General features: G+C 44.1%; 1 protein-coding gene across 1 annotated transcript in view; it reads left to right on the top strand.

Moving 5' to 3' along the window:
* The window catches only part of p2rx5 (purinergic receptor P2X, ligand-gated ion channel, 5), a 146,503-nt gene that overhangs the window by 98,334 nt on the left and 33,856 nt on the right, over positions 1-14,313 (top strand). The window contains exon 8 of the mRNA XM_041197860.1: positions 2,011-2,147. Within this exon, the coding sequence (XP_041053794.1) occupies positions 2,011-2,147 (137 nt within the window). The remainder of the gene's footprint in view (positions 1-2,010; positions 2,148-14,313) is intronic.

Raw genomic sequence — 14,313 nt, 5'->3', positions numbered from 1 at the left:
TACTAAGTAATGTTTAGTTGAATTTGAGTTTAGTTTGTTTGTTACACTATAAATCCTATAATTGAAATCTTGTGCGATTTCCTTTAAGTCAGTCACTAGGAATTAAATCTCTTATTAAAAGTTATTAGTCTCTACAAGCATTGTAACACTGTTTTATTCCTTTCTTTTACTTGTAGCAGACTTGAATCTACAGCCTTGATTGCTTCCTTTGCTACTTTACCTCATGGACTACTTCATCTTCAGTAATTTTCCAGTTCCTAGACTAACCCCAAATTATTCTGCATGTAGCTTTTTCCCTCACCTGTCTGTAGGTTTTTATATGAAAATTGCAAAAGATCAGCTGGATGTTTAAGAACTCATTTGTCTTTCAAACTTTTACATGCAAAGGCCTCTTTCTGACAGATTGTTCAAGGTGCAGTCACAATGCCTTATTCATTACATTGCAGTTCAATTAAACAGATACATTGCAGTATTTTTTAAATTCTATGTTAAGCAAACTTTTAAACCTCCCAGATCCCTCACCATTAGCCAAATGTTCTAATTTCCTACACGTTTCCCTGCTTTATTCCCCCCAAGCTTCAACATAAGCTGCCCACATGCGCATGGGTTAGGCACTGGAACCATGAGCCATGTGATCAGTGGACAACCCTTGCCACCCTGTAGCCACCCTTTGGCTTGCTATGGTCACTCAGATGCAGCTGGCACAATGGACTACCACAGATTGAAAGCATCATGATTGCTGTCAGGAAACTGGGCATTGACCTCCATGATTCCCTGTGTATGGTCACACACCAGCTGAACATTAACAGAGTGGAATCCCTTTCAGTTATTGTACATCTTAGAGTTGACATGTGGCCACTGCAAAGCAAAATGTGACATCAATGGACCCTGCACCATGGGGAGGTCTGCAATCCTCATAAAACTACATGCTCACTCTTCCTCTCAATCTCTGGAAAGATAGAATTGTTACAATCCCCAGCTGAGGTTACCACTGGACAAGCCTGATCCCAGAGTGGAACCCAGCTTGATAGATCTTAACTTTTAATTTGTTTGTTTAAATATGTGGAGAGTAGCTACTGAACAGAGTCACACAAGTCAGCTGCTGAACTTTTAACAAAAGGATAAAACATTTATTAAACAAGAGAAGATGAACTATATTACAGACTCAGAATTACCTGGAAAAACTCAGCAGGTCTGGCAGCATCGGCGGAGAAGAAAAGAGTTGACGTTTCGAGTCCTCATGACCCTTCAAAGGGTCATGAGGATTCGAAACGTCAACTCTTTTCTTCTCCACCGATGCTGCCAGACCTGCTGAGTTTTTCCAGGTAATTCTGTTTTTGTTTTGGATTTCCAGTATCCGCAGTTTTTTTTGTTTTTATCTCTATATTACAGACTCATCCATTCAGACTTCATCCATATCTATAACACAAGTTAAAATCGCTATCTTATTCTTCATTGTTCACAGTAAGTACACAGTCCATGTAAACCAATAGGCACCCTGCAGTTAGACACATCACTCTGAAACCAAATGACAGATGCCACCTCAACCAGATGCATCATTTTGGAACACTGAGGATATTTCTAGTGCCCAAAAATGGACACGACATATCCAAACTTTGTGCCATATATTCTTTTTCATCCATGCCCTCAAATGATTGTTACAGCTCTCTCTGGAGTGGAACCAAATGGCATCCCTCTCACAAAAATTCAGACTGATGCACTTGTCTTTTCAACATTATTGGCTGCACGTATTCTATTCTTTTAAATTTGAAACAGCCTGCCTCACCTTCTTTTACTAATTGGATACATGATCTTAAGCAGAATCTTAAACTTGAGAAAAGTACACTATAAGAAACTCCACTGAGGATGTTATGTAGCTTGGCAACTTTTCTTAGATTATTTTGAGGAACTACAGCTGTCTACTTTCACATAACTGACCCTAATTAGGATGTATATATTCAGTTAAGTGTGCTGCTGCTGAATATTAACTTTGCTCTGCTTTATGTGCAGGGTGGAGTAATAGGAATAATGATTGAATGGAACTGTGATCTTGACAAATCTCCTTCAAAGTGCAACCCTATGTATTCATACACTCGACTGGACAACAATTCTGCAGACAGATCCATTACATCTGGATACAACTTCAGGTCAGGAAAATCCTTCTTTTTGTTTCATTTTTAAAAGTTCTTTATTTTAAAAAAAATTAACAACATTCATAATGAGAAACTGTACAACATAAAGCTTACAGTACAGCAGTAATTCAATATACTTCCATTTGGAAGAGAAAGAGGAAGAAAGGAAAAGAGGAATAGGAAGAAGGAGAAGCAAAAGGAAAGAGAAAAAAACACCTCCCCAACTCCACAAAAAATAAATAATAAAAAGTCAACAATAATTATAGGTCCGATATAGTTTCCCCGATATAATATATACATCCTAATTAGGGTCAGTTATGTGAAAGTAGACAGCTGTAGTTCCTCAAAATAATCTAAGAAAAGTTGCCAAGCTACATAACATCCTCAGTGGAGTTTCTTATAGTGTACTTTTCTCAAGTTTAAGATTCTGCTTAAGATCATGTATCCAATTAGTAAAAGAAGGCGAGGCAGGCTGTTTCAAATTTAAAAGAATAGAATACATGCAGCCAATAATGTTGAAAAGACAAGTGCATCAGTCTGAATTTTTGTAAGAGGGATGCCATTTGGTTCCACTCCAGAGAGAGCTGTAATAGGAGAAGGTTCAATGCTGCTACTGAAAATATGTGAGTGTTCTAAAAATGTTTGTCCAAAACAAAGCCAGTTTAGGACACAACCAGTACATATGAATTAGAGAGGCTGGGGCAGTATGACATTTATCACAGGTTGGATCAAAATTTGGAAACATCTTAGATAATTTCACCTTAGATAGATGGATACGATGTAAGATTTTAAATGGTAGAAACCTATGCTTCGCAAATACAGGTGAGGAATGTACACGAGAGAGGATAGACTTCCAGTTATCTCCTGATGCATCTGAGACAAAACCTTGCTCCCAAAGAGTTTTTAAGGTAGAAAACGAAAGGCAGTGTAGTGAAAAAAATAGAGAATACAATTTGTAAATGAACCCCCTAACAAAATGATTTAATTCTAACATAATATCTATCGGTGATTTAAGGGGCAGTAAAGGAAACTGGACAATTTTTTCTGTGCGCAAAATATCTGATTTGTAAATAGCGAAAGAAGTGTGTGTGGGGCAGATCATACTTCCAAGAGAGAGAGTCAAAAGAAGCAAAAATATTATCAATGTATAACTGAGCAAGGGTTTTGATGCCTCCTGCATGCCAGACTTTTAAAAAATATTCATTCAAAGGATGCGGGCTTCGCTGGCTGGGCCTGCATTTATTGCCCATCCCTAGTTGCCCTTGAGAAGGTGGTGGTTAGCTGCTTTCTTGAACCACTGCAGTCCATGTAGTGTAGGTACACCCACAGTGCTGTTAGGCAGAATCTCCTAATGAAGGCAGAAATAAATTGTTTGCTTAATAGGGTTACATAAAGAGAGAGATTGTAGCCTAAAGTATGTTCTGAACTGGGTCCAAATCTCAAGTGACTGTGTAACAACAGAGTTTGAAGAAAAATGACTGGTTGAGAAAGGAATGGAGGAGCACAACAGAGCAGGCAGAGATATGGATTGACAGGAGGCTGCCTCCAATTGCACCCACGCTAAACTAGCCGAGTCCGAATGAAGCCAAAAAGAAATATTTTGGATTTTAGCAGGCCAATAATAAAACTGAAAATTTGGCAGTGCCAAACCACCTAAATGCTTGGGACTTTGTGGAAAACTTCACGCATTCTGGGTGCTTTCTTATTCCAAATAAAGGAAGAAATTAATTGGTCTATTGCAACAAAAAAGTGCTCGGGAATAAACAATGAAATGCACTGAAATAAATATAGAAATTTTGGCAAAATGTTCACCTTTACAGAATTTATACGACCAACTAAAGAAAGGGGTAAGCTAGACCAATGTACTAAGTCGTGCTTCATATATTCCAACAAAGGGTCAAAGTTGAGCTTAAAAAGGTCTCCAAGGGACTGAACAACTAAAATTGCTAAATATTTAAAACTGTTTCCTGAAACCCTGAAAGGGAGGGAAGAAAGAAGATAATTCTTTGCAATAGAGTTAATAGGAAAAAATTCACCTTTTTGCAAACTAATCTGAAAACCTGAAATACGACCAAATCGCTTAACGATAGAGAAAATATCTAGGAGAGATGAGGTTGGATCAGAGATGTAAAGAAGCAGGTCATCAGCATATAGGGAGAGTTTCTGCTCGGCTCCACCCCATATAATACCCTGTATGTTCTCCACAGGTCTGCAGTGAAACTGCCAGGGGCTTAAAATCGATAGCAAAAAGTAGGGGGGGAAAGGGGACAGCCCTGTCTGATACCTCGATGGAGGTCAAGAGTTTAGAATGGATATTATTTGTACGTGCTGAAATAACCAGGGAGGAACACAATAGTTTTATCCATTTTATAAAAATGGGTCCAAATCCAAATTTTTGAACAGTTTAAAAAAAAGGTAGTCCCATTCCACTCTATCAAAAGCCTTTCCTGCATCCATAGTTATAAGAACCTGAAGGAGAGGAGTAGTTGCATGTATATAAATAATATTGAAAAGACACCTTAAATTAGAGAAGGATTGCCTGCCCTGTATGAAACCTGTGCGGTCAGGAGAGAAAATAGATGGAAGGACAGGTTCAAGACAGTGGGCTGAGGCTTTAGCCAGTATCTTGATATTTACATTTAAAAGGGAAATAGGCCGGAATGAACTGTAATGCAGAGGATCCTTATCCCTCTTTAAAAGAATAGACAAAGATGCCTCGCGCAGTGTAGGAGGGAGTGTTTTAGAGAAAAAGCATTCTGAAAACGGAGACAATAATAATGGAGAAAGCTGTGATAAGAATTTTTTATAAAATTCTATTGGAAGTCCATCAGGCCCAGGTGCCATATTACTTTGCATGGATTTAATTGTCTTTAGCATTTCATCTTGGGAAAGTGGTACTTCTAACGCATTCATAGAGTCAGATGTTAGAGATGGGATGTCCATATTATCAAAAAAATTGTGAAATAAAGTAGGATCTGAAAAGGAGTCTGAGGCATAAAGAGTGGAATAAAAAAGTTTGAATTGATCATTGATCTCCTGATGATCGGTGGTGGTTGACCCTGTTGGAGTGGTAATTTCAGCTACAAGTTGAGAGGAAGCAGACTGGCGAAGCTGGTGAGCCAGGAGCCTACTGGTTCTTTCACCATGCTCATAAAATGTACCACGTGATCTAAGTATAAGCTTCCATGTTTAGTGAAAGAAGATCGAATTCAGTCTGTAGAGCCAGATGCTGTTTGTATGATACTGGGGTAGGTGCAATAGATACTGCCAGTCGACTAAGAGAGTTTGGAGAATAAATTGGGACAATTTTGAGGTATTGTGTTTGTTAAGTTGAGCAGTATATGAAATTATTTGTCCACGAGGGTGGGCCTTCATACTCGCCCAGACAGTAGCAAATGACAAATCTGGAGTAGTATTAAGTTCTATAAAAGTATCTATTTGCGAGGAAATGAATTTAGTAAAGCCTGGGTCCGCCAGAAGAAGAGAATCAAGATGCCGCGGTGGATGAGGAACAGGTTGGTCATGGAATCATATTGTTAAAACTAAGAGGGCATGATCAGAGATCACAAAACTATTGTATGTGCAAGACTGAATAAAGGGGAGCAGCCTCTTGTCAAGGAAAAAATAGTCAATACGTGAATAGGTGTGATGAACAAGAGAAAAAAAGGAGTATTGTCTTGCCGATGGGTATAGAAAACACTATGACTCTACCAATTCATGTGTATCCAGAAAAGAACTGAGGCTGATTTTGATATTGGAAGAGGTTTTGTGGATGAGCAATCTAAACTTTGGTTAAGAACATAGTTAAAGTCTCCTCCAAAAGTAAGTGATATGAGTATAAATCAGGTATGAAAAATAAGAAATTTGGAAGGAAACAGTGATCATCCCAGTTGGGTGCATATACATTAGCTAGGGGTAGTTAAAAAGTCTGCCTTGTACTATTACATAGCAGCCATTAGGGTCAGCTATAATCTGAGGATGAACAAAAGGAATGCCTTTATGGATTAGAATTGCCCCACTTCTTGCTTTACTATGAAAATTTGAATGAAACACCTGCCCAAACTAACCCTTCCGCATTTGAAAGTGGTCAAACGTAAGTGAGTTTCCCACAGGGAGGCGATGCCCACCTTCAAATGATGTAAATGAGAAAGAGAGAGAACTTTATTTCTTTTAACTGGGTGATTTAGACCTTTCACATCCCAGGCGATAAAATGGATTGGACAAGCACCCTGTGAGGCCTTGATATTGGTGGTCATTATGATAATAAAAGCGTATCAAAGCACATGGTCCCCATAGGTTAACCATTACAAATAAAGCATTAATTATTTTTGAACCACAGCTTATCCACCTGAAGAATGTTAAAAACTGACCAAAAGAAAAGTATATATGTATATTTGAAAAAGAACAAGGAAAAGAGAATAAACAGAGAAGAAAACGCAGAGAAACATAGAAGAGGGGAAGCAGGAAAGAAAAGCTTACATCACCTCCCTAAATGAGATGAATGTTACCCCTCATAGCGAGTGTACTATTCATACCTATCCTAGTCTTGAAGAAGCAGCCCATGTTAAAGCAATATACAATCAAATATCCCAAACAAAAGTATTGTAAAGCTCAGCATATGTTAAATAAGGTGCAGAATCTGTCCAAAGCAACAATTTTGTAATACAGAACTCAACAAGAGAAGGAAAATATAAGGAGAGATTAAATCCTTAAAGAATTCAGTTGCACATGTGGTAAAAGGAAAAAATAAACGCCCATAGGCTTTATGTAAAACTTCCTGTGATTAGTGCAGTTTGGACATAAGATACAAAGAGATTGGTATAACCAACAAAACTTATCATGTAACGGAACCATCATGCATAGTTACCTAATTAAGCATTGAGTACCGTTTTGTCCTGGATGAAGTCACGATGTGACTTATTAAGAGAAGGTATAATTGTGTCCCTAAAAAAGGCTGAAGTTTCTTGCGGCTTGTTGAAAATCTTATAGGCCAGAATTTTCTCATTGGCCTGTGGGGGTGGGCCCCACATGCTGATGAGTAAAATGATGTGCGGTAAGGTTACGTGAGTGTCCTGACATCACCGCTCGCCACTGGGATATTTAGATGGGCGGGTGCACTATGTTCTTGGATGCGCGCCTGCCATTAATTAATCACCCAGTTAAGGCCCTTGAGGCAGCAATTGTCTGCAATTTTTTGCGGCCTGTGTGATCTTCAGGATGTTGCATGGGCGCAACAGGCAGGAGGGTAGGAAACATTTGTATAAACCTCATCCACAGGCAGGACAAGAGGGGTGAGTAGGGTCGTGAGTGGTATTTGTCAGCTAATTAATTAATTATGAAAGATACTTGCCTGTGTGAGCAGGAATACTTCAAAACTCATACAGCTGCTTGGACTGGAGTAACAGCCTTCAGGTCAGGACTCTACAGTAAAGATCATTTTTGGGGCCTGCAGGTTTCAAGAAGTCTTCCCTTAGCCTGGGAGTGGGAGTTGTGCTATCCACTGGAGGCACCTCTTCTGAGGAGGGCCAAAAGGGGGAGGAGGCCAGGAGTGCACATTCAACCTCCAGAGAAGCCACCTTTGGGAGGACAGGAGCAGGCGCAAGGGACGCAGGGCCAAGAGGTAGTTCAAGGCGGAAGAGCCACAGAAGATGCCACCATCCTGCTGCCAGGGTTTACAGGCAGTGAAGCAGCTATCTCAATATGTCTGAGGTGCAGTGCCAAAGGAGGCTTTGTCTTTCAAGGGAGACAGTCACCACCATCTGTCAGATCATAGGCCCTGAGATCTGTGCCAGCTGTGTGACTGGACACCCCATGCCAGTGGCGCTGAAGGTCATGGTTGCCCTCAACTTCTATGCCTCTGGCTCTTTCCAGGAGTCGGTGGGTGATCTTTGCGGAGTCTCCCAGTCAGCTGTCCACACATGTGTCAAGCATGTGATAGATGCTGTGTTCAGGCATGCATTGACTTTCATCCACTACTGCTGGGATGAGGTCAGCCAGACAGAGCGAGTCAGAGGCTTCGTGGTGATTGCTGGCTTTCCGCGCATCCAGGGTGCAATCGACTGCGCACTTGTGGCCGTCAAGGCACCAGCAGATGAGCCTGGTGCCTTCGTCAACAGGAAGGGCTTCCACTCCATGAATGTGCAGATAGTGTGTGATCACAAGATGCAGATTCTGCAAATCTGTGCAAGGTACCCAGGCAGCTCCCATGATGCTAACATCCTCAGACACTCTCAGATGCCGGGACTCTTCAGTGCTCCAGCACAGCTTGATGGATGGCTGCTGGGTGACAAGGGCTATCCCCTCAAAAGGTGGCTCATGACACCTCTCTGCCATCCAAGAACAGAGGCTGAGGTGTGCTACAATAGGAGCCACGCCTCCACAAGGGCTGTGGTGGAGAGAACTATCGGTCTTCTCAAGATGCATTTCCGATGCCTGGACTGTTCAGGGGGCCCACTCCAATACTCTTCAGATCATGTGTCACTGATAGTGGTTGCATGCTGTGCTCTCCACAATCTTGCACTGCAAAGGGGGGGACGCAGTGGACAAGGAAGACATGGACGCAGTTGCTCTGGCTGCACACGATGAGTCCAGCAGTGAGTCCGAGGATGAGCATGTACAGGAGAATGCTGAGGGGGTAGACGCTAACCCAGGCATACTCCAGGGAGGCAGGGACACCCGGGAGGCTTTAATCCAAAGAACCTTCAGCTAGTCCACCGCTGATGGACCTTCAGCACATGCCTGGGCTGCAGGCTCCATACTCGATACCTGAGTGCAACATCTGCCTGGATAGGAACATTAACTATGTGCCTTGCCAATAAAGCTCAATGTCAAACAACTTACTCATATCATCATGGGTTTCTGTCCACCTGCAGAAGTAAGGATCCATCCTGAGCCATGCTTACCTATCAAAATTTAATGATATAACAAAATGAAGTTCAGAAACCAATAAAAAAGGTGTTGCACATCATGCCAAGTCTTAATGAACTAATAGTGGGGCAACATAGAAGCACCAGTAAGAGACCCGTGGTGTGTCTAATGTGCCCTAAGTTTATGCTTACAGGTTCTACGTCGTGGTGCTGTCCCCTTGCTGGGAGTGGCATCTGAGACACTTTGCTCACTGTGCTGCCCTGTTTGCCTCCATGACTTGGCGATTGTCTTCTGACCAGTGGAGCCTATGCTGGCCCCACCTGGGAGGGAGCGGCCAGTTCCACAGCTGGCATCTCCCCAGTCGTCACAGCTTCATCGGATGCCACAGTGACTGGCAGAGGGGTAGAGAAGCTGCTGCCCTCATCTGCAGTGCCCTGAGAGGAGCCCGCAGAGACGACAGGTAGCTGCTGTGCTCACCATAGATGGATCAGCACTGAGCTGGGATACTTGGTGCTTAAACCATCTCCCACACTGGCACTGACCAACTGAGGTCACCGCTGATGTGAGGGCTTGCTGGTCCCCAGGAAGCCCTGATTGATCTCCTGGAGGAGCCTTTCCACGACAGTCGCCATTCTTTCCATGGAGGATGCATGGCGCTCGGCCAAGAGGTTCATTGCATCGCTGATGCTCCACGTGGACTCCTCCAGCATGGGCACCATGCCAGGCATTGCCTCATGTATCTCCGCCAGATCCTCCCGCATAGCCTGCTGCACTTCCAGCGTTTGCTGCCTCATGGATGACTCCAGAGGCACATCATCTGCCATGGACCACGCTTGTGCCTGGTAGCCAGCTGTCCTCCGACTGCCAGCATTTTGGTCAGTGGGCACTCTCTGTCACCACCTGCACCTCAAGCGAGTGTGAAGTGCCCTCACCGCTGTGCCCCAGGACATTAGCCGAAGATCTAATTCCCGCTGAGGTGCTAGTATCTGCACTGGTGCCTGCCTGAGAGAGATGGTGTGACACTGGTGAGTCGATATGTTCAGGACCCTCAGGTGTGAGAGGGGGGCCCCTGCTGCGTCCTCCTTCCGGTCCTGCTGCAGTGATGCTGAAAGGAAAAACAAGGACATTTGATTAGTTAAGGTGGAGCCAATGTCAATGTGCATGCCTGTCCCCCGGATTATTATGCGCCCATATTTCCATTATCAATGGCCAACCAATGACCTCATTGCTCGGCAAATGTACTTCGCTGTGGCACCCCAGCCTCACTGCCACCGATGGACCTGGGCACATGGTGCCTCTCCTGATCCATGGCCTGCTGCTCAAATCGAGTCAAGGTGGTCAACTGGCCTGGCCTCCACCAGTCTGCATCGGCTCGGTGGAATTGTGTGCAGTCTTCTCCTGAAAAGGAGAGAAGAGCATTGATTAGTCCAGCCTGTACCTGGATTCCCATCACATCCCTGCTACCCCAGCCAGAGTGGGACATTGCAGGACTCCAGTGCTTTGTCACCCCGCAGCTGCTGCACACACACAAAGAAGCCAGGGCTGACCCCCTCCTTGCTCAAATGCTGCCTCCATCACATTTGGCAGCACAAGGTCTAACCTTGCCAAGCACAAGGACGTGGAATGCATAGGCCAACAGATGGATTGGTGCCCCGCCACCTGGAAGCTCCCCTCCCAGCATGTTAGCACCTGGACTTTGACGTGCTTCACAGTTCCAGCACTCTGCCTAGGTACAGATTCTTGAGTTTGCCCCCGATTCTGTACTCTGGGTATCAGTGTCACACATGCTGTGGGTGCAGAATCCATTTCAGTACTACCCTATCAGGGTGAACGAGGCATGGGCAATATCTGCTGGCCTACCTAGCGAAGGAAACATGCCATGAAGGATTCAATGCTGTAACTGCACTCAGAGTTGTTGTGATGGGTTGGGTGGGTGGGGGGCTGCGCATTTGGGGGAAAAGTCTGCTGGCTGGATTAAGTGACCTCAGCCAACATGGTACTCACCTTTCCCGAGCGCAGGAGGACATTGAATCTCTTGCGGCACTGGACCCACGTGTGCTGCACCACATCATGGGAGCTTACACTCTCGGCCACCTCCTCCCAGGCACGTTTGGTCAGATGGGGAGACCTCTGCCTCCCATTCCTCGGAAGCAGCACCTCCCGCTGTGCTTCCACCACCTCCATCAGGGCAGCTAGGCACTCATCCGAAAAATGAGGGGCACACTGCCCCACTGCCCTACCCTCCGGCCTGGCCTGTGCCGGTGGTCTGCCTTCTGGCATGGCCTGCTCCACTGGGCTACCCTCTGGTGAGCTCTTCTACCTGCCATTGTCAGCAGCCTTGCAAAGGCTACCAGCGCTTCATTTAAACAGGCCGCAGGGTCACCATTGAATCCTGCGGTCAGTGCATTCCTGCTGCTGCCCGCCCACTCCCACTATCCTCGGGAGTCGAGAAATATGCTGGGTGGGCCTTAATTTGCCTGCCGGCGTAAAATGGCAGCGTGGACCCGATCGTGGGTGGCGATTGGGTCCTCACCGCCCGCGCCTGCTCCCGCTCATCCCACCCGACATGGGTAAAATTCTTCCATTCACTCCACTGAAAGCAGGGTGGAGAAAGCCATATTTAAGTCCGTCTTCACAAAGTTGGGCTTTAACAAATTAATATCCTGTACAATGCCAGGCTAGATCCTTGCAGGGGGTCAGGATAGATGAATATCTTGCTTCCACGAATGTATAGTTGACCCTTTTCTCTAGACAGATGCATAACTTGCTCCTTCAGTCTATAGTGATGCAGTCTTAGTATTAATGGCCTTTGGGGCTCTCCATGCTGTGGTTGTGATGCCAAAGGGTGATGGGCTCGATCCACTTCCGGCAGAGAATCAAAACTCTCCTTGCCAAAAAGCCTCCAAAAGAAGCACCTCAGTAAAAGTTGTAGGGTTTCCCTGTTCCACACCCTCGGGTACCAAGAGAATCCTTAAATTTTGCCTTCAGCTGCGATTCTCCAGGTCATCCACCTTCATCAGCAGTTTAGTATTCTGGGCTTCCAGCTGGGTGCAGCAGGTCTCCAAAGCCTCAATTCTGTCGCTCGAGTGGTTAGCTGATAGTTCACCATCCCGCAACCTTTGACTGAAGGAGGCAACAGAGGTTTGTAGAGCAGCAACAGAGGAACACAGTTCCAAACGAAGTCCAGCAAATTCAGTGCTTTGTAAGTCAACACATGTGCTGACAGTATTAAATTCGGTGTGGGGAAACCACCATGTTGTTACCAGCTGTAATATCAGATGCCGCAGTTGTTAAAGTACCAGGCCCGGTTTCACTCTGATTGCGTTTGCCTCTGGGTTTAGACATTTCAAATGTATGTTGACGTCAGAGCAAACCCCAAAACACTGACAGTCAAAAAGCTGAACCTTTCAACCCAACATCAGCAATTTCCACAGGGACAAACTACAGAAATCATGGGCACTGTCTTCAGTCACCTCTTACTCCAAACCCATCACATGATCCGACATTCCTTGTACTGCTCTCTACTCAGGAAAATTCTTTGAATGGATTTCCTCAGAGCACGACCTGCTATTGGCACCTTGCGTAATAGTTACTTTACAAATTATTTTACATTATTTTCAATATTTGTTCCATATGGTGAGATGGAATGTGAGTCTGTCTCTTGAATATCTCCATTTTCTGTTTCTGAATGCATCATCTAATAATGTGCACCAAACCACCATTCTTTGTTCTTTCCTTATCACCCTTGGAATCAGTCATTGTGAAGTTAAAGTTGTTTTGCTCTCCGTCATTGGAGTATGATTATTGGCAACCGAGGAACAGCAATTCAGTCTCCTCACAGACCCTCAGGGCTCAATGCTAGAGGACAGTAACATTGTGAGCAATAATACATGAGCACATTGAAACTAAACAAGCAACAGCATTCAAGGGCCAAAGCCACCATTTAAACATCCAGCACAAGGACTAAATCATAATCAAATGAATACATTTTGAGTGTATCTTCCAAATTAAAAGTAAATATAACAGAATGTTTGATGAAGTAAATACAAAAATAAAGCAAATATAAGTTCAGTAAGTAAGCCCATTAAAGTTAATTTTCCTGATTGCAGACTGCACTGGAAATCCCAAGCAATGTGACTTCCCTGCAGATCGACCAACCGGCTGAAGTGCCAAGGTTGTTCCTATTTGCTGTCAACAAGGTGGCACAGAGCTTAAGTTACTTCTTTAATATCAAAGGGCCTACCTTAATGGATTAAGAGACAGTCTCTGTGTCATGATTTTCATGAATCACCCACCTGTTATCTGGGACAATACTTGCAGTGATACACGGATTATCTGGGACAACACCTGTAATGATATAAAAGCAAAATACTGCAAGGTGCTGGAAATCTAAACTAAAAACAGAAAATGCTGGAAAAACTGAGCAGGCCATCTGTGGAGAGAGAAAGAGTTGACATTTCGAGTCCATATGACTCTTCTTCAGAGCTAAATGTGATGGATTTTATACTGTTTAAGAGGAGGGAGAGCAAAATAGAAGGTCAGGGATATGTGACAGCTAAGGAGAGATTGACAAAGATGTCATGGACACAAGACAAAGGAAGCGTTAACTTTGGTGGTGAAGAGTAAAGAAGTTGCTGAGAGTGGCATTAAGGTAAATTAGCAGAAGGTGTTAATAACAGAACAAGGGTCAGCATTGGTGAAAACAAAACGTAAAAACAAGTGACAGCCCTGTCAGGCGAGGTGGGGGGGTGGGGGTGGTGTTGTGGATAAAGGATAAAAAATAAATTTTAAAAAATGAATAAAAGAAGAATGAATAAGTAAAAAAAATTAAAAATAAATAAAAATTTAAAAATTGGCTTAAAAAGGGGTGAAGCGGGAGGAGAGAGTTCATGATCTGAAGTTGTTGAACACAATGTTAAGTCCAGAAGGCTGTAAAGTACCTAATCGGAAGATGAGGTGCTGTTCCTCCAGTTTGCGTTGGGCTTCACTGGAACAATGCAGCAGGCCAAGGACGGACACATGGGCATGAGAGCAGGGTGGTGTGTTGAAATGGCAAGTGACAGGAAGGTCTGGGTCATGCTTGTGGACTGAGCGAAGTTGTTCCGCAAAGTGATCACCCAGTCTGCATTTAGTCTCCCCAATGTAGAGGAGACTGCATTGGGAGCAGCGAATGCAGGAGACTAAATTGAAGGGGGTGCAAGTGAAGCGCTGCTTCACCTGAAAGGAGCGTTTAGGCTCTTGGACGGTGAGGAGGAGGAAGTAAAGGGGCAGGTGTTGCAGTTTCTGCGATTCCATGAGAATGTGCCGTGGGAAG

The sequence above is a fragment of the Carcharodon carcharias genome, chromosome 10 (genome assembly GCF_017639515.1).
Source record: "Carcharodon carcharias isolate sCarCar2 chromosome 10, sCarCar2.pri, whole genome shotgun sequence".
Classification (NCBI taxonomy): Eukaryota; Metazoa; Chordata; class Chondrichthyes; order Lamniformes; family Lamnidae; genus Carcharodon; species Carcharodon carcharias.
The sequence above is the reverse complement of the archived record's forward strand: the minus strand, read 5'-3'. Positions and strand labels throughout refer to the sequence as shown.